At 39.8% G+C, this 24,516-nt stretch overlaps 1 protein-coding gene across 2 annotated transcripts in view; it reads left to right on the plus strand.

Annotated features, from left to right (window-relative positions):
- The window catches only part of GPR180 (G protein-coupled receptor 180), a 30,453-nt gene extending 6,195 nt beyond the window's left edge, over positions 1-24,258 (plus strand). Inside the window, exons 4-9 of one of the 2 annotated variants that reach the window (XM_055702561.1) lie at positions 3,274-3,454; positions 3,653-3,702; positions 7,306-7,463; positions 13,706-13,897; positions 14,257-14,334; positions 18,939-24,258. In XM_055702561.1, the coding sequence (XP_055558536.1) occupies positions 3,274-3,454; positions 3,653-3,702; positions 7,306-7,463; positions 13,706-13,897; positions 14,257-14,334; positions 18,939-19,022 (743 nt within the window). In that variant the 3' untranslated portion in view covers positions 19,023-24,258. Of the gene's footprint in view, positions 1-3,273; positions 3,455-3,652; positions 3,703-7,305; positions 7,464-13,705; positions 13,898-14,256; positions 14,335-16,030; positions 17,526-18,938 lie in introns of those variants that run through there. The other variant, XM_055702560.1, reaches the window with a different exon arrangement.
- Positions 24,259-24,516: the final 258 nt, after the last annotated feature.

Consider the following 24,516-nt stretch of genomic DNA (forward strand, 5'->3'; position numbering starts at 1 on the left):
AGCAGAGTCTCTTAACATTTCGTATTCTGCTTTCTCATGGAGAGTAAGCTTTAATTCATTTTCTGGCGTTACAGATAAATCCTTCCCTTTCTCTAGACTGACTTTCCAAAACTTGCCTGACTGGAAGTTTAGGTGCACAAGGGAAGTTAATGTTAACATCTTTGCTAATAGGCATTTTTCCTATGTTGAAATGGTAAGCCTCCACTGGAATGTGAATTTACTTACTGATTTGAATTAATTGATTAAATTCCTTAGCTGTGTAAAATTTTATTCTGTGCGGCATGAGTACCTGCACACTAAAATATTTTGCCAGTACAATTTTAGTGTGATGCTTAGGCCTTTCTAAGCATCTTAGTCACAGGCCGCAGATAGGTATTTGTGGTAGTCCTGATTTGATTTGATTTAAGAAATGCAATTTGAAGTCTTTAGTCGTGCAAAGAAAAACTTCTAGAAGTGATTCAAGACAGTATGCCTAAAGAAATGCCTACATAAAATTGTATGCTTTGGAAATTGAAACCAACCTAATTTATGCTTCATTGCAGTGCTTAGCTTCACTGCTCTGGGAGGCTTCATCACCATGTCTCCAACTTAGGTCTGTTGTAAGGGGTGAGCCCCATAGGCTTAGTCTGGCTTCATATTCATTAGACCTACGTACCCAGCACTGTGCTCAGAATCATATGCTCTACTTGGTCTCAAGGGTAAATAGAGGGCAGCTGCCTTTTTGAAGGGAAGAAAATGCCCACTGAAACATTAAGCAGAGTCTATAAGCAAGTAGCACCGTTAATCATCTGTTTTTCAAGGCTTATAAATTGACTTACCTGTCAACTTCTTAATGATGCTTCTTAATCTACAAACTTAGTTGGCAGTTTTTATTTGGTGAAATTTGTATCTAGAAGTGAATTCTAGGTTACTTATTCTCAAAAACGAGTAGTAGCATTCTTTTGCTAAATAGACATTGTATAGCCCTTAGAAGTGCAGTACAGACTTCCTAGAGTGGGATCTCAGCTCTGTATTAATTTTGTAGGAAGACTTTAAGCACTTGGAAGCAGAACTCTGAACAGCTTGCACGCTGAGTAGGGAGGCATGTAAATGTGTTGGGTGCACATATTTTGACCAAACAAGTAGGAAACCTGGTGAGCTGTACATGCTATGTCTTCCACGGTTGCAGAAGAACACCTCTGTATATTCAGAATTAAAACCTGCGTTGCTGCCACAGATCCTGAAGTTACATGCCTGTGTCTACTTTAACAAAACTGAGGAGGATTAAATATCTCTCTCCCTTGTTTTTTAAGGCATCTTTGGGGAATAATGTTTGTCATTTTCCCATAGACGTGTGTAGCTTAGAACATTAGGGTATCAGAGCTTCATTTCTTGGTTCTTTCATTCATGTGACTAAAAACTGCATAGTTAACAGATGGTTCTAGTTAGGTCATCCTTCACTTTAGTTACTAAAGCCTGACACAGGAGATCTCAAAATTTAATGGACTATAAGGAAAGTATAGGAAAGAACTTGGGACTGTAACTCTGTGATTAAGATGTTTGCCCTGAGAGAGGAGGCCAGCTTTCTGATCACTGGCAAGTAATCTTTTATCATTTTATATGGTAGGGCTTTCTTACGTAAGACATGTTACCAGTGGAATCTAGGATTTCTAAGGGCAGCTGATCAAGTAGACAGCATTTTGAAGTTCTTTGAAGTTAGGTATTTCAGATTAAGTTGCATATGTTTTATTTTCTCTGTCGACTCTAGGTTACTTGAAATTCAGGAAACTTACAAGACAGGTTGAAAATTACCCTTCTGATTATTTTTTTTTATATATATATAGTTGTATTTCAGGGCAACTTTTGGTCTCAAAGCAATCATCCATAATCTGTCATCGATTGGAAAGAGCTTTCTGCCCTAAATGTTTAGTATTTAGTAAAAGCTAGTTGGTTTTCCTCAAGAGTTTTCCATGTCTACTCACTCATTATGGTGAGAAATAACTTCTCTACAGAATCCTTGCCAACTTCAGGGGTCTTTGAAGCAGAAAGATAAAAGTGTGAAAGAATAAGAGATTTCATCTAAAATGCATGTATTTGTCGTTCATAAATCATGCTTTTGTGTAGGTATACAAGAGAAGCAGAGTGGCCCTGAATTTTTTGTTTTAAGCATCTTTATTACTTTATGCTCTGTCTCTCCCTTTTCACTGTATGCATATCCAAAATCATTAATTTCAGCCATGGGATTTGTAGTACTAGCAACTATTCAGGACTCAACCCCTCCAGTTCCAATGTTTTTCAACTCTAGGTACTGAAATATGTACAGTTGCTCTGTTTCTAATCTCTGGGTGAAGCTGGTTGGAGGTTTTTAGCAGAGTTACTTTGCTGCTGGAGGAAGAACATTGTTCAGAATCTGGTTCTGTATGCGTCACTTGGTTTCAAGGAGGGTTGGAGAAGGAAAACTTAAGTTTTCTGTGGGAAATTTGTTTACCCGTTTTTGCTTACAGTTCGCTGGCTTTGATCCTTTTGGAGCTCATGTGATGGGTTCCAAAGCTTACACACAGTAGAAAAGATTTCCAGAATTCAGGTCTTCAGGGAAGCATTTTACCAGACTACTGCCAGACTGAAAGTTAGATGACTTCTGTTTTGTAAATAGTATCAAAAACTTTGGGCGTTTTTTCAGATTGGTGCAAAAAAGCCCATGCCATGAACTTACTATTGTTCTCTGTGCTGGTTTTCTTTTCCCTTTTTCTTTGTCTGGAAGTTTTGGGTCTTGGTCAGCGGTGCTTCTTCGACGAGGTACTTTATGTGGAGGAAGGGTGACACCCAGTGGTTAAAGAGGTTCAACAGAAGCTTGTTCTGGGTTTCTCTCATCTCAGATTGTCCCTTTAAAAATTGAAGCAAGCTAAAAATGAGTCCTTTGATAAATATGTTTCTGACTGATCAAATAGGCTACAATCATTTTCTGTTTATCAAGAAACTGTATGCCACTTTATACTATTTCAGTAATTGCTACAAACCTGTTTGTGTTTGAACAGAATTTCTCCTACACTCAGAACAGGTGTTGAATAAAGAATACTTTGTCAGATCGAATAATAATCAGTGCTCTGAAAAATTTCACTGACTTTCTTGGATAAAAAAGTCTAGGATTTACTCATTTTATCTGTACTACCACTTTGGGGTGACAGTTACTAAGTATTTCCCAGTGATTATATAAAAAACATATTTTGTTTTAGTTATTTACTGCTAATAGCAACATTTCTTTATAAAAACTAAGTTGTGGTTTTTTTTCCACAGGATTACATGAATTCTTTTTCCTGCTTGTCCTAGCATACTTCATAACTGCTTGCATATATGCCCAGTCCCTATGGCAAACAATTAAGAAGCGCGGACCTATGCATACTGTACTAAAGGTGTTGACAGTTGCATTATTGTTGCAGGCTGGTTCAGCTTTTGCCAACTACCTGCATTTCTCAAGGTATCTTTGCTTATTTTTTCTCTCAGTCTTAAAACTTGAAGACCATTGCGTTGTAAAGATCAGTACGTGATCTTTCCTGTGGTGATTGTGACTAATAACTTTTTAGAACTACATCATTGCCTAAATATACTTTTAAGAGAAAACACGCATCTAAAACTCACTCGCTTAAAAAATACCACCTTTTTATTCTTTTATCAGTTACTCTAAAGATGGAATAGGAGCACCTTTTATGGGAAGTGTGGCAGAATGTGAGTATCCTTGTCTGTTTACTACATGTTCCTATGTGTTAATCTGTATAATAGATTAGCAAATGCTGTTGTTGGACTGTATTATGATCTTGGACCATATCACCAGATTTTTAATATCAAATACTTGAAGTTGCTTTTCTGAAAAACAGGTTTTTTTCTGGATCTTTGTAACTACTATTTAAAGTTACAGATTTTAATCTTGTTTATGATTTTTTTAAGGATTTTCTTGTCTGAAGTTTTCTTCCTACAGATGCTTAAATATGTGCCTAACACATGAGTAAATTTTTCAGTACATTGAAGGGTTTTACAGAGTGCATGATCTAGAGTAACAAAACTTTTTAGGAAAATTAATTGCATTTTATGGCGTGTCTCATTTCACCAGCAAATTTAACATTGATTATAAAGAAAAAGTAAGTAGTTCACAGCACAAGTGATATGGTTACAGTGATGCAAAAAACACTTACGTAAAGCATCGATGTTAAAAAAGCATTTTTATCCACTCTGTATAGATATTCCGAGTTCTCATGAGAAATAAAATCCTATAATACCCCTTCCCAAAATGCACTCATTTACTCATGCTGGATTCTTCAGGGTTAAACATTGTTGTTGGGGTTTTCTTACTGTAGTTTGTGTTTCAAGCATTGTGGGGTTCTCTCTAAGCAAAGATACTGGCTTTTGATTGGCTTGATGTACCCCAAAAAGTAGTACTGTGGTAGTGAGATAGTTTTGAGAGAGCCTATACAGAAAAATATTTCCCTTCCTAGAATTCATTTAGAAGCTTGCAGTTGGAATTAACAGCCTCTTGATGGCACTTGGCACCACAGTAATTGGCTCTTTCTTGTTTTAACCATTTGAGTTAGCAGCTCCTTGCAGCCTCTCCAGCAACTTATTATTAAACTTTCCCTCTCATCATAACTCCTCCCCACTGAGAAACCCAGTATTAACTTCTCAGCTGGAACTTCGGAGAGAGTAGCTGCATGTTAGATTTTCTGTGTATGTATTGAAGAGCCCACTTTTATGTGATTAAAGCAAAGGTTATTAAGAATAAGTAGTATTTTTGAATCAGCTAAGTTTTCCTTTCCTACAGTTTTTAAGATTCGTGGTTCCCAAAACAGTAAAAGAGCAGAAGTAATAGAAATGTGGAAAGCTTCAGGGTGAATTACAGTTCTGAAGAATGGCTGAGAGCAACTAGTATAGTTTGAAGATGGAAGGTGCTGCCATTTTTCCTGTATCAGAACAGAAATCTGAGTTAAAAGTAAATTGCAAAATTTCTGTTGACTGCAGTGGGACCAGAATTTCTTTCTAGAAATCTGTTCAGATACTATCCCAAGCAATTATTCTTTTCCTACCATCATTTACTCTTTACCATGTGTTAAATGCCCTCAATCTAATTTGTCGCTTAAGTTAATCACATAAATAACACAGATAATGCTGGCACTCAAAAGCATCACAAATAGTGATCTTTTAACTTTTGGTAAGATCAAAATCTGAAAAGTCAAATAATATTACGTTGACCCTGGGTATCATGGGATTATTGTAATTTTAGAAATTTCTCTCAAAGTCCTTATTTGCTGGCAAGATGTAAGAGATGTCAAAGATTGAAGCTGGTACTGAATTTTTGGTTTATACCAGTCTGAGAATCCCCTTGAATTGTTCCCACAGTGAAGCAGAGCATTGTAAAATAATTTCAAGATCATTTTGCCCAAAATCAGTGCCAGTTCATTTTGTTAAAAAATAAGCAAGTGTGTATTTACTAAAGCACTTGACATTTCTTGAACAGCAAAGGTGTCTGAATAAATTAAGAAGCATTTAAGCATACAAACTGTGAGAATACCAAATATATCCCAGAAATAACATGTTGGCATTTAAGTATATAAACTGTGAGAATACCATATATATCCCAGCAATAACATGTTGAAGTCTGGTTTATATCCATATTTTGCTAGTACTGATGAGTTTTAGGGAAATACTATAGCTGACCTTCGTTTGGCACACTTCCCTTCTGTGCATATTAATCTCTACAATGGCAACATTTTCTGTGCCAATATTTTTAGTAGATGTGGAAGTACATTTAACTTTTATAATAAAGTCCATTTACATAAAAACAGAAATTTGCTTTTGTGATACAAAAATATTTTTCTTGTACCTGATGGCATAAGTGAAAATTACAAATAAGGGACAAATTTAATTGAACCAAAATACTAATCAAGTGAAAAAGAAAGCATTGTTGTGTGTAGCACCCAGTCTCTAGTTTCTGAACCAAATTTGCAATTTACATATATAAGAATCAGTTTTTCTTGTACGTCTCTGCAATGCCAGTACAATGAGCCAGTTTACTCTCAAATCTGAACACCAACTTAAAAATGGTTTGATAAGTTTCATTCAAAACTTACCATGTCTAAAGCTAACAATCGCCCAAAAAGAAATCTTCAGTTCTTTCTACTGTCAGTAGTGCTTCAGTGAGGCTAACAAGGAAAGACTTTAATATATTCTAGCTTGAAGTTTTCTTTATTCAGATACAGCTTCAGACGCAGGTTTGGGACACTGATTAAGAATGTAACTTTATGGAGTATGTGTTAATTGTTCCCACACAGAAATAAAAACGGACATAGCAAAATAAGGCAAAGGTAGTTTGCATTTAATAAAATTAAATACAGGCAAGTTGTTGTTCCAAATTAAGTTTGTGTTAGGGTTATTCATTATATTTTCCTCTTTAAGTATCTCAGAGTGGAATTTGTCCTAAATATTTGCCCTTTCTGTTGCGAGACAAAGTGCAGTTAATTTAAAGTACAATGCAACTATCTGATTCTTGAAGGGAAGTTTTTCAGAGCAAAGAAAGGAGTTCATTTCATAAGATTTCATATTTGCAGTGTGATTAACATACATATGATTTTAGTTCTTTAGCATTTGTAAGTCTATTTATGCAGATGGACTCCTGATCCCAGATGTTTTTGACACAAGAGTGGGATTTGGAAGGATGTGGTGCTGTGCCCGTGTTGTTGCAGAACTGCAGCATAATTAGAGGAAAACTGATAGTGATCTCTTTGGTCACTGGAAACTACTCAAAATCTCCATGTTTTGTGGCAAAGCAACCTCAGCTAGTCAAACTGTGATCAAAATTATGACTGAAGATGACAGAGGCATAAATGTTCGTCCTTCATTTGGGGGTATATAGAACATTTCTCTTTGCTTTAGAAAAAACTTTTTTTTTGTTGTGATGTCGCGACGGAGGGAAGACACAGTCACTCAATATGAGTGATCAGCAGACTTCGTTTATTGTACCTTACAGTCACCTTTTATGCCTTGTTATAATTAGCTCATACATATTACAAAAGTTAAGCTCATTATTGGTTAGTTGCCTAAATACCAAGCCCGCCCCTTGTTTCTCTTCTGTAGTTTTCTGTTCCCACCTGCAACATTCTTTTCCCACCAAAATCTTCCTGTTATTGTGTAACAAGGACAGCCAAAGACAGTGTATTTTGCTTTACTTCAGATAGGCTGAGAGCGATGTGCATTTTTGTTCAGCCAGCTGGACTATGTCTATGTGACCCTTTTCAGCTAGCCAGTTATCCACGTTGTGACTATTTTTTTTGTTTTCAACAGTGTGTGATATCGTCTCACAGATACAAATGCTGTATTTATTGTTGAGCCTGTGTATGGGTTGGACAATAGGCAGAATGAAGAAATCTCATGGCAGACCGCTTCAGTGGGATTCCACACCAACATCTACTGGCATTGCTGTAGTAGTTGTTGTTACACAGGTTTGTATTTTATATTCATTCTTATACTGAAATATACAGCTGCTATTAAGTATGACAGAGCCATGAACCAACTAATTTCAATAATTTATGAGGGAGGGAGTATCAAGACTGGAAAAAAACCCACAGCATAATGTGCACCCAGTATGTCTAATAGGTAACAACACCTTCTCTTTGCTTTAACAATTTAAGGTGTAGCTCCACAGAATGTTTTTGTTCAGCATAAAACCACTTAAGAAGTTCCCACAGTTTTCCAAACTCCTGGCTGTGCCAATTGTTCATAGCATTATACTGCAAGCCAGATCAGTAGAATGATCTAGATTGAAAAAAAAAAAAATTAGCACAGTCATTTTACTGATCCTAAGTTATAATGTGGTCCTGTAAATAGTTGTAATCAGTACAACTGAGGGTTTGTGAAGTACATTGGGGGGGGGGGGGGTGTGTGACAACAGGCAGAATGAGAGGAAAGACAAGAAAAGCTTGAGACAAGAAATTATGTCACACAAAAAAAATCAAAATCCACAGCGTCCTCCTCTTAGAACCACTCAAATAAGGTGTCTAATAGTCTTTTCAATCAATATAAGGCAATTCTTGAAAGGTTCATGTGCAGGATTGGTCTTGCAAATACACAAATGCTCTGACACATAATTTCATTCAAATGTTTGCCATTAGTATAAATTAGAAAGTCAAGTAAACCAGTAACTTAAAAGTAAATTGTGATGGAGATCATCCAACCCTGGTGGTGCCTTTTGTAAACAAATTTTTTTAAATCACAGCATAAAGACAAGAGAATCTGAAAGCCATTGAGAAAAGCAGGGAGAAACTGGAGACAGTAATGAGGAAGACATTATACTGAAGATTTTGTGCTATTTGAGTAGTATCTGTAATTAGCGTTGCTTCCAAACAAAATAAGTGGACTGCTAAGACATTAAAAGTAGCTGGGAGCTGACATTTCTTGCTAATTAAGAATATAAACCAAAGGTTATTAAGGTCAATGGGTTTGTTGAAATTTAAAGATGGGTTCATTCTGCCTTACTTTGACACCCATCTAGCACAAGGAATTTTACATGCTGGTAGTAAAGAAGACTTCTGAAGTATTTAATTCTATTCATGCCTCTCCACTTGTACAAACATATGGGTGTGTTAGTACTCTGTCACTTGAGACTGGAAAGCTTTTTTGTTGTTCTTTCCTTTTCAGTATACATAGAAACGACACTCGGTATCATCAGCTTGACCTTTTTTTGCTTGTGGTAAAAACTGGGGCAGTTATCATGTGTAGCCTGCTTCCCCCAGTACTGGTCCGTTGCACATTTGTGTTGGCTCTTTGAGCACCACTGAAGCTTTGGCACAAAGTTGGCTGTGTTATTTTTCACCATGAAGGCACAGCTCTACCACATCTCTCCTTCTGGTACCATTGGGAATGTCAAGTTTGGCAGGAATCTCATGGGAATAGAGTATGGATATCAGAGTATGTCATTGCTTGGATGGTTTTGCACCCCCATCTCAGTGTCTGCTGTCTCTATCAAAAGTTCCCTGACACAAGAGTATCATTGTCCCTTCTAGAGAAAATGTTTTCCAGCTCATAATTCAGTACATAGGGAATATACCTTCTGCCATATTTCTTCTCCTTAATACAGAATGCGGCTGTTGAGCTCAGGGGAGCAGGATCCAGCCCGCATTGGCTCCATCAAAGGTGGTGAGCCCAAGACTTCATTCATTGGATTAGTCTGTTGTTCACTCGTCTGTCTAGATTGATGTGGGCGTTGGACCTGCTGTAACAGGGCAATCAATGAGCGCTTTTAATAACTAAAAATCTAGAGTAACCTCTTTTCTGTCCTCCCCTTTCCCAGAGGTTCTTAATGGGAGAGCCAGCTTCCTCCCATGCCAGAGGTTGGACAGACTTGCATGGATTATCAGAGACGTTCTGAGGACTTGCTGTGGATGGTGCTGGAAACCACGTGTATTACCCTAACACAGCAGATAGAGATTGAAGCATGTTACGTTTATTAACATTCTACAGTATGTGTTGTCATCTTCTCTCCAGGGAAGTCAAACAATTGGGCAGTCTAGGAAAACATGTTATTCTTCAACTTAACTGAAGTTTTTACTGGCAAACTGTCGGACTCTGTCTGCTACTAGTTCAAGTTACTCAGTGTTTTTTCAGAGTTTTTTCTCTTCTTTGTACTGATGCTATGGATATTTCTTGTTCTTTCAGAAACACCAAGCTGTATTTACACGTTACCATCAGCACAGGGTGGACACAGCCTCCTAGTCAGCAAATCTCTTGTGGTCTTTGCGGCTGCAGAGAGGTAGCATCTCAAAGGAAGGACACGTCAGCCATTCAGTACCTCCCTTTGCCTTAACTTGTTCTTTATTTCAGCCTCGGAACAAAAGATTCCCAGGCCACTCTCTGTTCATTAAAGATTCCACCCTGCTGCTGAGACACAAACCATGTTCAAAACTTTATTGACAGGCCTTTCCCATCACATAGACCTGAGCAGTTTCAGCTTTCAGGGCTGATCGGAGTGGAGGCAGTGATTCTAAAAAGATAGCTGATCACTTTGAACCAGACCAAAATTACACAGAATCTTACTGCATTAGATGTCACGCTTCACAGGGGTTCTTAGGTACAACCCAAAGTTGTGCTTAGAATGAGCTCCACCTCTGGCCTTAGATCTAAACCGATTTTTACTGTACTGGCATTGCACATCATCAGATCCCCAAGTGCTACATATGGTTAGAAGCAGCTAGTTAATCCACTTTGCCTTGCTGCTGCTTTTAACTTCCCTTATGTTTCCCCCTTCCCCTTGCCTCTCAGAGGTGATCTGTACCATGAGAACTTGCCTTTACTGGAGATTGATATGTTATCTTGGTTTACCTTAAAGTCAGTGTAGGCATAGCAAAGGGGAGGAGGACTTCTACCATAATTGTTTCCTCATGAAAAAAAGGAAGAGTGTCTGGTTCTTCATTGTATGGATGTGGAGGTTCGGCTTGTGAATCTGGAACATCAGGATGATGTCCACGGCAAACATTCTTCTAGCATTTTAAGAGGAAGGCCAGCACTGGACAGTGGTTGGTGTCCACTGTGAACCAAGGCAGGTCTGGAGCGTGTACAGGTGAAGTCAGGCATTTTGAACAGTGTGTTATGTAAACAAGAAGGTGGTCATTCTCCTTTACTTGATGAAAAGCAGTTATGACTCTAGTGTAGGACATAGCTAGTACTAGTCAGCTCTTCAGCTGCCTAGTTCATCCAGTTCTTTTGTCTGCAGCCTAAGGAGAGTTGTTCTTCTGGAATACAATTAGAATCCCCACCCCCTGCCCCCAATTTCTTCTCAGAGTTCAAACATAGTTCTGCTCACTACCAACAAAAAAATGTCTCTGGTATCCACTTTAGCAGGTTGGTGTCTGGGTGTTTTGTCAGCTTGTTCCTGATACTTGCAGCTAAGTGAGCTGATACATGCCTCTCTGTGGTCAAGGTAAGGGAATTCAGGGCTTATTGACCTTAATTTCTCAGGCATAGCCAGCCAAAGAGATTTTTGACTTCAAGATGATGCTTGTCTATGCAAGCTCTTCCTTCACTGAGAACAGATTGCCTAATCCATTTTAACTTAGAAACACTCCATAGCACAGAATAGAAAAGATCTTTTTTTATAAGATCCTGCTTTTCTCTGGTGAGTGAGAACAGTCCCAGCTCATAATAAGAGCAATAGTACATGTTCACCTTGTCCAAGTTTCCAGTGTGTTGCACTGGCAGTTCCGTCTCTGCCTCTAATGCCTCTGCCTTCTGCTTATTTTGGAATATTCTAATGAAACTGAAAGAAGCTGGACTTCTGTGATCTTACATTGCTGTGACTATACACAGGCTTTGATCAACTGATTCCTGTGTTGTTTACACCCTTTAAAGGGCTAGTCCAGAGCATACCCTGCTGTCAGACACTTATTTTCCCATGAGGATTTGGACTTTGTTCTCATGATTCTTTTACCCCAGCTCTTTGTCATCTTCTCATGAAAGTGGCTTCCTTCATTGCTGATACTGTTGGTGTAGGTTAAGGAAAATTGAAACCCTTGTAAGCTCTGTTCTTTAAGGTTAAGCTATCCCTGGGGTCTATCTAAAGTTCCTTCTTAAAGCAGTATCACAACTCCATCTCCATCGGCCTGTATTTCTTCCCCCCTGAAGCATGCTTTAGTCAGGAAGGTTCTATACGTAGGAGGTCGTTTGGTTTTGGGTTTTTTTCTCAGGCAGTGTATGTCCAGTCCAGGGAAGTTAAATAGTTTGGCTATTCCCAAGTGTAAATATAAAAATGGAAAATGCTCTGTACAAGACTGCAGTGATTCTGTAACTGGTAGAACCCTTGTTTGTTGCCTGAGCATGTTCTACCTGGACTGAAATAACTTCTGTGATAAGAATTCATCAATTTCATGCCAGAACTAGTGCTGTAGACTCAACTTTACCAAACACTGTGCTGTATCAGGGTTTCAGGTTTAAGTTACTCCTTGACAGTCAGGTAATTTGATTATTTGAAGATGTTTGCTTGGAGTCACTCAGAAATAGAGTGTTACCGTGGGAACATCTGTCCCTCTGCCATCCTTCCGTTTTCCATCCAGGCAGCTGAGGAGTGAGTGAAACGACAGCAGTCATGCTTGCTGTGTCACAGCCTAGGTAAGAGGGGAGAAGCATGAGAGTACTCTCTGAGGATGTTCTAAGCAGAAATGATCTGATCTTGACTGATGACACTCAAGGACACCCACCTTTGGAAGGCACAGGTGGATTACATGTTTAGGAAAAAAAAGAGATAATATCAGTAACCTTTTTGTCTTTATGTAGTTAATTTAATGAGAGAGCCTTTGAATGCGTTCAGAAAGGAATCTGACTAATTTAGATCTCTAAGTTGAGACATACAGTGTCTACTTCTGAAGGTCTTCAGAGCTACCTCACTCATAAATCAAATTTGCCTACCTTTCTTCAGAAAGCCTGCTTCATTAGGCACCTGAAACCTAAGTGCAAGTTAGATGTGTGCAGTAGGTGGACTGGATTCCAGCGTATATTCAAGTCTTAAAATGCCGTTCAGCTGCTACATGATGCTGGGAGAGTCTAAATTTTATGGGTATTCTAATTTATAACGTTAACATTCCCAAAGCCTTAAAAAGGTATTCTTCAGCAAGACCCATTTTTCATGCAACAAGTAGGTGCCTGCCTTCTACCCAACTAAGATGCAGAAACCAGGCACTTCTTAGCCTGTTTTTCTTTGTGAGAAAGAATATTGATAGATTCTCTAGTGCTCCTACAAACTTGGATTCTGCAGCAAATGGATACAGTGCTGAGAATTAAGGAGGATTGCTATCTTTTGTGTTAGTTATCTGTTGGCTAGCATGTTTGTCCAGATGTTGGAATGGCATTTGGAACATGTGACCCTCCCTTTCCTAGACCCTAGGAGGTTTCTGAGCTGGTTGCTTGCAGAGTCAGGCTCGCTCACAGTTTCTGACCTAGCTGATGTTGAATTCTTTTCTCCACAATGGCACAGCTTCAATAGAAGGGGTGGAGAGTGGCCCACCCAAGAACAGCCTATAGCCTGGCAGTTGCGGCACTCTCCAAGGAGGTGGGAGATGTGAGCTGGATATCCTTTAGGCAAAGAAGGGAATTGTGGGAGATCCAAGTTCAACCTGGGTGAATGCTCGAGCCTTTAGGCTATTGTATAAAAGGGGCAGCAGCACCACCCTCTTACTTCCCCATCTTTGAAAAGAAAGGTGAATCCTGTTAGGATTTTGAAAGAAAAGGTGTAGTCGCCTGCCTTTGAAACAAGCTTTACAGGTTGCAAATCCCAAGTGGAAGGAGACACCTCCCTGTAGCTCTATGGAATCATTTCAGTGGTGGGCTTCCTGCTGAGCAGGCCAACTGTTTAACTAGATGAGTATTTTGGATCTTATGCTAAGGTGCTACATTCCTTCTATCCAAATTAGAGGAAACTTTTAACTTGTCAAACTTTCTGAAAGTTACAGAAGGCAAGAAGTGAGGCTTTGTTCCTGCCAGTTGCACTTGGAGTAGTAGGTAGTGTCAAAAAGCAGTTCAAGCTGGGGGGGGGGGGGGGGGGGGGGGGGGGGGCGGGGGGGAGGTGTAACATGGCAGTCTCCACCAAGCAGAGTGGAGCATGACCAACCAGATAACTTAAATCAGTGATGGGAAGATTAACTGAGGTTTAGTGTAACCTTGTTTGCTCTAAATGTACTTTGCTGCTGTTCTTTTCCAGAGCTTTTTATTAATTTGGGAGCAGTTTGAAGATACAAATCATCACAGCTACCATTCACACCATGGCTTAGCAAGCGGACTGCTCATTGGCCTCAGAGTTTGCCTGGCTTTGTCGCTGGCTACTGGTCTTTACCAGATCATCACAGTGGAGAGAAGCACACTGAAACGGGAGTTCTATATCACCTTTGCCAAAGTATGGGTTACATCAAGGAAACTGATCCCTTCTGTTGTAAATAAAATTGTGGCATGCAATTGACTGAAGCACTAAACTCTTTTCCTGCATAAGAAAGTTAATGTTTAAGTGTCTGATTTGATTAAATTGCACCCTGTCATCATACTCAGGGTAGTCATTTTAATTTGACAAGGAGTATAGAGTGTTTTTAAACAGAAATCCCACCTTTCATTGTGTGGTTTTCATTCTGTTGATTGAAAATTAAACAATGAGTTCATAAAATAGACAGAAATGTAAATGCAGTTTCCTCTTAACTGTCATCTCTTTCTTGTAAGCTGGCATGTAGTTATTTTATAACTTAAACTCATCTTCTCTTTCAGGCCTGCATTCTCTGGTTTTTGTGCCACCCATGTCTTGCAACCATTGCTGTAATATTCAGAGAATATCAAAGAGAAAAGGTATGTACAGGCAAGATAAAAGAAATGGAATTTGAATAGTAGTTCTTCATGTTCAGTGTTTGTTAGCAAACTCATGCTCTTAGGCTGTTAATCTTATGACCCCAAAGCAACTTGAAAAGTCTTAGTCACACAGCTTTCATTGATGCTAATGTGAGTCATATTTTACAAAGGCATACAGGGTTTGAATCATCTAAGGGTAATCATTTCTAGGTTAAGGGAGGGAGAGGGGGAGATTGTTAAGTCAAAGGAAAATGTGGAGGGGGTGTTTTGTTTTATTGTTTGCTTGTTTGTTTTTTAATTAAAAACACCTTGGGGATTCTTTTAACAAAGCTAGCAGAAAGATAAATCAGTGGATTTTTTTTGTTGTTTGCTTTTCAGTCTTCATCCTTTAAAAGCTTTATGTGGCTAAATAGGTCAGAGAACCTGTAGCTGAACTGTATTCTTTAGGTTAAGAAATCTGTCCAAATACATAGTTTGGTTTGTAAACTCCAAACAGTTAAAAACAAAGGTGGACTCACTGGGTTTCTCAGTTGCTTAAACATACTGGGAACTGGAGAACTAGTGTGTGGAGCCTGCCATGTTCAGATAAAGTGCACTACTATTCCAGATGACTGACTACCTCATTCCAGGGTAGAGTTTGCTTCTTTTCTTTATGGTTATAACCATCTGTGCATTTGTATGCAAATATATTTGGAAATCGAGCTTTTAGAGGTATAGGGGATATGTAAAGGAAAGAAAAAGGTTCCACTAAAAATGTATAGTAAATTAAATACTACGTTTGATTTAATAAAAAAACGAAGAAAAATCTGGGGAGAAAAACAGACAACTCTAGAGCTACTCATGAAGAGACTTTTTGTTGTTGCTTTATGAAATATCAGAGCAGGAGGACAATCTCTAGATGTAGTATCAGTAAAGGAAATTCTTGCAATATTTCAAGATTCTGAGCTCACTGAAGGGTAAGGTAAGCAACTACAGTTGCTCTGTTCTTGCTTTCAAGCAAGTTTGAACCATGGTGTGTGGCTGCGGTTCTTACATTACGATAATTTATCTGTGTTTCCTTCTTTAAATGCACTTCATTACAATAAAGAAATACATGATCAATAAATACAATATTTAAGAAAAACATGTATTTTAAAATACTCTCTGTACATAAACTTAGACTCTTGCTCTCTCAGAACCAGTGGTTACCTTCATGCCTTTGATAAATACTGCCTTACACATCTTTTACAGATTGAGACTTGCACTGAAAAGAGGTCTGGCTAAGTGAGCCTGATAAATCACTATCCTTACAGCTCCATGGTTGTGCTAGTGCAAAGTGTTTCCAGATATGTATTTTTTTTCCACTCTGTTTGTTGTAAGAATAGAATATCTAAACATCACCTCTGCTTGTGAAACTGCATGGGTGGTGAATTGCAAGTCTGAAATTCCCCAGAACAGAGACTGCCAGAAGGGTTATGTGACTTGCCCAGGGCTATCTACTGATTTAAAAACACACAGGTGTGAGAGTCTGAATCCTGGACTTGAGATTCATGTTCAAATCTTTTCTAACTGCAGCAGTATTAAAGGGTTTAAAGTTAAACCTCAAGCACTTACACAGCATGCTGATAGAAATTTCTTGTGGGTTGTTTGGTGGGGTTGGTTTTTTTCCACTTACTTTTTCTCTTTTTTTTTTTTTTTTTTTTCCCCCCCCCTCTAGATTATTACCATAGGTGTTATCCTCTGTCAGTGCATCTCCATGGTAATCCTCTACAGACTTTTCCTGTCTCATAGTCTATATTGGGAAGTATCTTCACTGTCATCAGTGACATTGCCACTAACAGTATCCTCTGGACATAAAAATCGACATCACTTCTGAGATGTTTAGGAAGAATACATTATGTAATACATGTGCAATAATGACTTAAATATACAGGTATTTTTGTCGCAGGTGTGTGATACATTGGTTTCACTGGAAAATTGAGTGATAATATCAGAGCACTTCACAGACCTTTGGTCTGACAAGGTCCCTAGATTAATCTGTTAAAATTATTGTGCAGTGGAAAAATTTATAATTTGAATAATTTTATAAATATTGTTTGTGTACCATGTGGTGCTGAGCTGTATCACAGAAAAGTGCAATGAATCTTTTCTGTCCCATTCACAGACACAAAAACACATCCTTACTTTATATCAATACTAGGTTTGAAGGTCTTATAAAATGCAGTTCTTAAAACATCTACAAGCTCAAACAAGTCCAAAATAGGCCAGTTGTGAAATTGGTGTGATGCATAATGATGAGTACAAGTTCTTTTATTTTCATGCTTTAGAGAAAATGCATTTTATGTCTAAGTATAAAAGAAGGGGAAACAAAAGAGGTAGAGTCCTCCAGAAAACACATGAAAAATGATCACAACTGGCTGTGAGAAACTTTCCTTTATTATTGGTGTAAAAGCAAAGCCTTTTTTGCAACTAATGTTCATACTGGTTACAATTGTAATGAAAACGAAGGTAGGGTTTATATTTGCCTTTAAAAAAAAATGTAACTAAAAATTTCATCTAGTAATGAAGGTCTAAACAGTATTTGAGGCTTAGAAGACATAGCAACATAAAGGTAATTAAAACAGCAGGCTTGCATCTTCTAAAGAAAAAAAAGGCAGAGAAAATGGAATGGGTGATGTGGTACTAGAATTTTAATCCTGATATAATTCATTTCTGTTACATTGAGGATTCAATCATAATTAAGCCATATACACAGATTAAATTAACAGAAGCATTTCAAATAAATGTTGGTTTCAGTCATCAACTACCCATGAATTCCTGCCCAAGGATACTTAATCAGGATTAAATTTTCTATGAATAATTGAAAAACAAAATACTCACTGGATTTGTTATAATCCATGTTGGCACTGGGTTCTAAGTAGTTGCCATCTTCCATCCATTGTAATAAAGCCATACTACTTTGTGATGCCCTAGCATTCAGAAAGCCAGTGTAAATATATACTTTATTGAAGTGCCTATTTATTGAGTATGATTAAATCATGCTGACTTTTTTTTCCCTTCATAAGAATGTACATATTGCCATTGTGACTGAAATCTTTCTTTTTGAATTTAGTTTAGTATTTGTCAAATTTTAGACTTCTTTTCATTCATGTATGTTTCTTCACAAAATGGATTTTATTTTCTAGTAAATGAATGTTTGTTTCTTCTTAAAAGTGTGTATTTAATTATGTCTCTATGAAAACATGAAGACACCAAGGTTCTAGCTTTAAAATAGCCCTAACTTTAGTATTCGTGCTTGCCTCAGTTGTGAGCATAGTTGAAACATAAGTCTATTCCATTTTAGTTTAGAGGCAAAACTAGACATTTGCCTTTGACTAAGGCAAAATGGCAACATGACAAAGTTGCTCATTAAATCATCTCCTTTCTTATTGTCTGTAATTCAGATCAAGAATGGCAGGTTGAGGCTAGAAAAGATGAGATACTATGATTTCACACAATCTTCAGAATGATTAAAAGATTAATTATTACATTCCTCTGATAACCACACAAAAATATTATTGGTTAAAACTTCAGTCTTTATTTCCCTGCTTATCTCTGTACTTTTCATCTTCTCAAGAAAAAAGCATCCTGTTTTTGATAAGTCTCCAATAATGCAGTAGAAGACTTCTATCTGTCCTCATGTATAAGACATGAAATTCACACATAAAATAGAATTTTGCGATAGACACAAGAGCTGCTTTACAGTTTATGATCCATGATGATAAAAGTTTTAATCTATGCAGAAAAATCTGTATGTGACTTTCAGAAGAAGCACAATTTGTTCTATTCTCCAGAAGTATTTTCTTACTTCCTGTAGTCCTTCTGACTTCAATCGGTCAGTATTAAGGTAAATGGTATCTTAATTTCACCTTATAAATACACCCTGCAACAATTCATAAAATGAATTCATAGTTAATCAGAGCGTAAATATGAAGCATAAGATGTTGTCTCTTGATCTTTTCCAGATTGCCCCATAAGTCAACAGGTATCATTATCCTCTTAGTTTGGCATAGAATCCAGCGATTTGAAAATAAAATTTTAATTTTGCTATTAACGTAACTGTAGCAATTAAGTATCACTGTCTCATGGTAAGCGGTACAGAGGACACGCGTTTCTGCCCAGGTCTGTTAGCATTCTTTCCTAACCAACACTCACCAATTTTATGTTATTAAATCATAAATGCGTACTGTAGCAGTAGGTCAGTATGACTGCAATAATATTCAAGATGTCGGCTGATTCGGTACAGGTTATCTTTGGGGGGAGTCCTCAAGTATGACTAATTTACAAAGCTTCACCTGCACACTAGCCTGAAGCTTGCTGCCTCAGGATCATGCCTGAATAGTGGTTTAAGTATGTGAAAGCCTCTCTCTCTTCTTCCTAACGTACATTTTCTGTGAGACCCGCTGATAAGATCTTGCTTTTTTCATGCTTATTCACACAGTTACCCATTTTATCAATTTGGTTTCATAACCTCATGTTGAAAGAATAGCTTCCAGCCTTCTTTCACTTGTCTTCAATCAGCGCATCCTGACTGGAAAACTTTTTCCTTCTCGTTCTCTAAAATATGCTTTCTGTCTCACACACAGAATGAAAAAAAATTCTGTCACAAACAGAGGGTCTTGCATACATCTGAGGAACTCACAATGTACCCTATGCCAGCTATGCATTAGGTGACAGCAGCAGAGAAGAGCACTCCTTCAGTGATGCCTGCAGCCCCGGTGTGTACGTGGTGCACGTTTGTGCCTGCTGAAAGCTGCTGCATACCCCGGGAATTCTCTGGGAGAATTCTCTGGGAGAGCTGTCGCAGCTGCAGGCTCCCTGCCGCCTCAGCACTGCGAGGGGCTGAAGCACGTTCCCCCTGAAGGCAGCACTGCCGCTGCTGCCCCTGGTGAACAGCACCGCATAGTCGAAGTCAAGTGATGACATCTCACTTGCGAGTTTCTGTGTATTACGCAGTTCTGGTTTAAATCCAGTTGCAGTTACAGCCTATACTAATTCTGTCGCCTGCCTTCATTTTGGTGCTTGGAAAAGGTAAGTGTGTATTGACAAGTTGTAGCAAACTGAAGCTGGTTCTGCTCTGAAGAAATCCACATCTAACGTGCAAGACAGCATCTCCTTGCCAACTGTCACCTTTTCCACTGGCACAGATGCCAGTTTGCATCAATCATAATTTACTGGTTTTGGGGGGAGGATCCTGGTTCAGGAGAAATGAAGGTGAGATCACCAGCTCAGTCTATGAGACCCCCGCAAGCTGCGAGGAGGGATCATCTTGCATTGCTCCCAACCAGCGATGCGGGGGCTGGAGCAGTTCTAGGGCTCATCACGAGTCTCCAAAACTATTTGCTCCCCTTCTGTGTAGAATGTGTTTATTGTACATGCATTTAAAGTGCTTCAGGTAGGAAAATGAATATTTACAATTAAATATATGTAAATGGAAGTGGAAAGGCTTGATTGGAAAAATATCAAGTTTTTAATACATATTACTGTGCTAAGGCCTCCCACACAAGATGAACATTTATAGTCGGATCTAATGAATATTCCTTTCTATTTCCTGTGCCAATGGAGAGCCATGGAGTATCAAAATCTTTTTGTTTGCATCTTGGTCCTCTACAAAACTGGAAGAATATTTTATTTGATTTGGCTCTGGTTTATTCTGTGCAATGTTATGCCTCTAGTTGGTACAATAAATGTTTATTGGGCTGGCCAAAGCTGATGTTACACTGTACCTTTTAATTCCTTGTGTGTGACTATGCAGTGCACAAAGAGCAGGTGCTCCTTGCAATTGTCAAACACGAAAAAGAGACAGTATTAAGCTGTTTTTCAAAGGATCGTTCTTCTCTAACCGCACTGATACAACTAGACTGTGATTTTCCAGTGAACAGTAGGTTCCGATTCCAGTTTTTCATAAACCATTATTTTCTGCAAATCTTTTCCCCATCTTGTGAATCCCCTCACTCCCACTACGCTGTGTCTCTGCCTTCTCTCCCCCTCCCTCATACATGAGATTTTGAGTGTAATGGGTGTCATTTCTCTATCTCTCCATCTGTTCCCACGATCAACACTCACAGTCCAGCCCCTACTTTGCATCTAGTATGCGTATTCTCTTTATCCTTGGTCTGTTTTGATTTCACACTTTTCCTGTCTCTCCTTTGCCCTCTTTACCATGTCTTTAGTCTCCATAGCCATGAGAGACCTGAGGGTGTGGTTTGACAACGCAGCTAATTTGGGCTGTTAGCTGCCCAAAAAAATGTCCCTGTTCCCCTGGGCACCCACTGCCCTCGCTTCCCTTGGACTGGCTGTCACCTAGCAGTTTAAGTGAAGTGGAGTTGCGGAGTTAAACTGGTAGAAAACTCGGCCTTTAGTAGCAGCAGCAGAAGAAAAAACAAATTAGTTCTCAGTGGATTTAGCTTACCGAACCAGGTCACCAGGATGCGATGAGTACCGATGGCACTGCTGGGGATGGGGTAGAAAAGACACATTGAAGAGAGGCAAGATCCCCTTTAGAAGGGCAGCTGCAAGGTCAGTCAGTCTTCTGCAAGCTGTCAGCCTTGTCACTCCTCCATCTCTCGCTTCTGTATGTCTTCTGCTGCATTTTGCATGCTAAGGATTGGCATGTCTTTTCCCTTAACAGCTCTTTTCCAATAGCAGCATCAGGGTTTATTTTCCAGTAAATGGGAAACTGGCTGCTGTAAAGTATTTTAAAATGAACAGGGCCAGTTGCACCTTTGCAGCCTTACAAAAGGGACTGGGAAGCATCACGAGCAGCCCCCAGCTGGAGGAAGGAGTTTTGAGGGGAGAAAAGACAAGTGCCATGAAAACAGCCGTGACTTGAGCAGGTGCCAGGTTTTTCAACAGACGGCAGCACTGTGGTAGGAGGCAACCGAGGAGGTCACACGGCTCTTCACAAAGGCTGCCTGCGGGTAGGGAGAGACTTAACCTGAACAACTGCACCCAAGGAGCAAAGGTTTCCAGCAGCCAGTACTCTGGAAGGCTACTTACACCTATCGGATTGTTAATCTGCTTGGAAGTGCGACTTTGTGAGGGCTGTGGTAGGATGGTGAGGATCTGTCTCGCCTTGTGGTCAAGTGCTGATGAGTTTGCCCAGGCTGGCGAGTGAGTTTGGCTTTTAAAGGTGCTGCAACAACAACCCCTAAAAAAATTGATTCATGGAGACTGCAAATGAGCAATCCCAGGAATCTCTCCTCTCTTGATAGAGTAATTAGAGCTGAAAGAGCATAAGTATGCCTTGTTAGAGTGGCTACTTTTTTTGTCGAGTTTCTGACCCTTCGAGCCTCTCTTAAAACAACAGCATTATTTTCAAATCAGATTTTATAAAACGAACATTGGAGTTGTTAAGAAGGGATCAAAATTTACATAAGACTTCTATTTAACCTATTACCTATGAAAATTTACTTCAGGCTGAAACTTGTTTTCCAAAGTTTACAGCATACAAAACAAATGGTTTTTAAAATTTCCTTACTTATGAGTACCTTAAATTGTGTTTTCTAAAAGGGAAAAAAAAAATCTTGGAACCTTACCAGTTTAATTTGCATTTTGGCTCTGATGTAACTCAAAATAGATTAGATTAAAAAAGGAAATTTGGCAAGTGATTACTCAATTACATGATTTTACTGCTTTGGTATTTTGAAAATAAAAATGAACAGATCTGTTTTACTTTGAAAAGTGCCTGGTGCACGTGTGCTGTAACCACTTTTCAGAAACCGTATGGAAGGTTCCCTACACTGCATATGGCAATGCTACCCAGAGAGCTCAGATACGTAGTCCTGCGAGAGACTACACAGAATCCAGTCAGGTCAGGGACTTTAATGTATACATTCAGATAATAATGTATCAAAACAATGCAGGGCGATGAGTTTGGTGTGTAGAACATGGGAAGTTCACAGTGACAGGGCTGCATTGCTCCTTTTTCATAGAAAGGAACTACAATTGCTTGGAGCTAGTGCTGGGCCAGGAAGTTAGGAGGAGTTTGGGGAAGGGATGTAATTGATATGAGATCTATATTGCGTGAGATAGGAAGGGAAGCAGTATCAACAGATACTTTAAAAATATTTCATCATTTAGAGCTATGGATATTTGACCTTCTCTGTGCCTTCCTCATTACCTTTGATTCCCGTGTAGTCATGTCTCTGGCACTTCCCTGGTAGCTGCTCATCTCTAGCCTTTATGCCAAGGGGAGGAAGCCTTTGTTGACTTCTGGAAGACCAAGCAAGTGGTGACAAACTCCCTGGAGTAGCTTAGCATTGATCTTTCCCGTGGTCAGGGATGGAGTAGTACTATGCCTTAAACTGAGAATCATTGGGGTCATCTGTTATTTCCATCATGCTCTTTCCATAAGCAAAGTAGGAGGAGGAGAGGGGGCATCTGTCCTTCCGTCATTGATGCGTCCCCTTAGAGTGCCTGGGGCTGTATTTGTGCCTTTCAGGTCTCTGATAAATGCAACAGTTTTGCAAGTGTACATTCGGTGCTGTGATCTGGTCAATCATCTGTCCTTCTCTATAGAGCTGCTTTGCTTCTTGAAAGTCCTTCCACATGTGTGTGTGCAGCTGTCCCTTCAGTGCAAAGTGCCACGATCTGCACCTGTTCCTCCGGTGTAAAACCAGCTTGATTGGTGGTGATTTTGACCAAAACAACAGCAAGTTCAAAGGACAGAAACTTTACTTAGTGCCGTCCCTGCCCTGACAAGCTGTAGCTCTTCCAGTTGGTTTTAGTGGGGATTAAGACTCTCGGAAAACTAATTTTGGTGTAGTAATGATGGTGTAGACCCAAAGTCCTGACGCATGAAGAGCAGAATATGCCAGGGAGTTGTTAGAAATTAATAAATGCCTTTTGAAATAGTGGCATGGAATGGAGGTGATTGACTACAGGATTTCACTTGACTGTTGAGCCTGCGGAGCTTCAGCAAACCCACCCTGTCTGAGGAGGGCTCACTGCTTAGATGTTCCTCACACAATGCCTGTTGCAGAGGGCCAAGCGTTCTGCTGTTACAGCAGCGAGACCCTACTTCTATCCACCTCAAACTGAAGAGTTATGTGGCACATGAGACTTGGTTACCCTCTATACATCTTGGTTTCATCTTTCTGCCTCTACTTAGAAGTAACCGGGTTTGCCTGCTACGTACCCAATATTTGGCAGCCCTGTTTCTGACAAGCCTGTGAGATAAAGCTTTGCTGTCCAAAATAAAGCTCTTCTCAACAGCTTCTTAATTTCCCTCATATCTTCACTTCTTGCCTGTGTAAATGCAAAGTGATGGCCTTCCGTCTCCACTGTCATGCTGATGTCACTGATGACATCAGTGTATGAGGATCGTTGCTGTGTCTCCTCAAGAGGAAATCAATAGGTTTGATTTTCCCCTCCTTCCTACCTTTGTGGGGACACGGGATGAGCTCAGACCCCGGCCTCCATCCCTCTGAGGCAGCAACTTGCGTTGGCACCCTGTCAGTGGCCTGAGCCACCCCAGGACTGATGGATGGACAAAGCACAAAGCCCTTGCGCAACAGCAGGAGAGGAGCTGAGAGCTGCCATCAGCCCGACGTATTTCTGCAAGGGGGCAACTGCCGTGCGCTTACCAGAAGAGTTGACCACCTTCAAAGGAAGAAAAAAAAAAAGAGAGAAAACGAGACAGTGTTTTCTACCACTGAGTTTGTGATGTGCAGACTGAGTTTCAATTTCTTATCTCTGAGGTCTGTTACCAGAGACCAAACCGTGCAGTGGCGTGTGCGTACAGGTGGCGCGTTGTCAGTGACTTTGCCGTGTCACGCGACAGCACGTGTCCTTGTCGGGGGAAGCAGCAGATCCCGGGCTTCTGCTCTGGAGATGAAAACGGGCCGATAGGACCGTGGTGGGGAGAAATCACTTCCTGGGCACCGGTCCCGGCAGAACCGTTGCAATTCGTGTATTATTCAAAGTCTAGATTTTGCATCAAAGTCTTAAATGAACCTTGAAGTTATCTGAAAAGTCTCTTCTTCCCTGTCGCCTCCGTGGTTATCCCAAGCAAGCGCCCTCACGCAGCTCTCCCCGCACGGCTGTTGGCGGGGCTGGGGCAGGGGACGGGAGCAGCGGCCCAGGAGGGGCTGCACAAGTTCGTTCAGCCTAAAGCCACCAAGCGGGGCTGGTGGGGCCCCGCGCCGCCCCTCAGCGCTCGGG

This window comes from Falco cherrug, chromosome 2 (assembly GCF_023634085.1).
Source record: "Falco cherrug isolate bFalChe1 chromosome 2, bFalChe1.pri, whole genome shotgun sequence".
NCBI lineage: Eukaryota > Metazoa > Chordata > Aves > Falconiformes > Falconidae > Falco > Falco cherrug.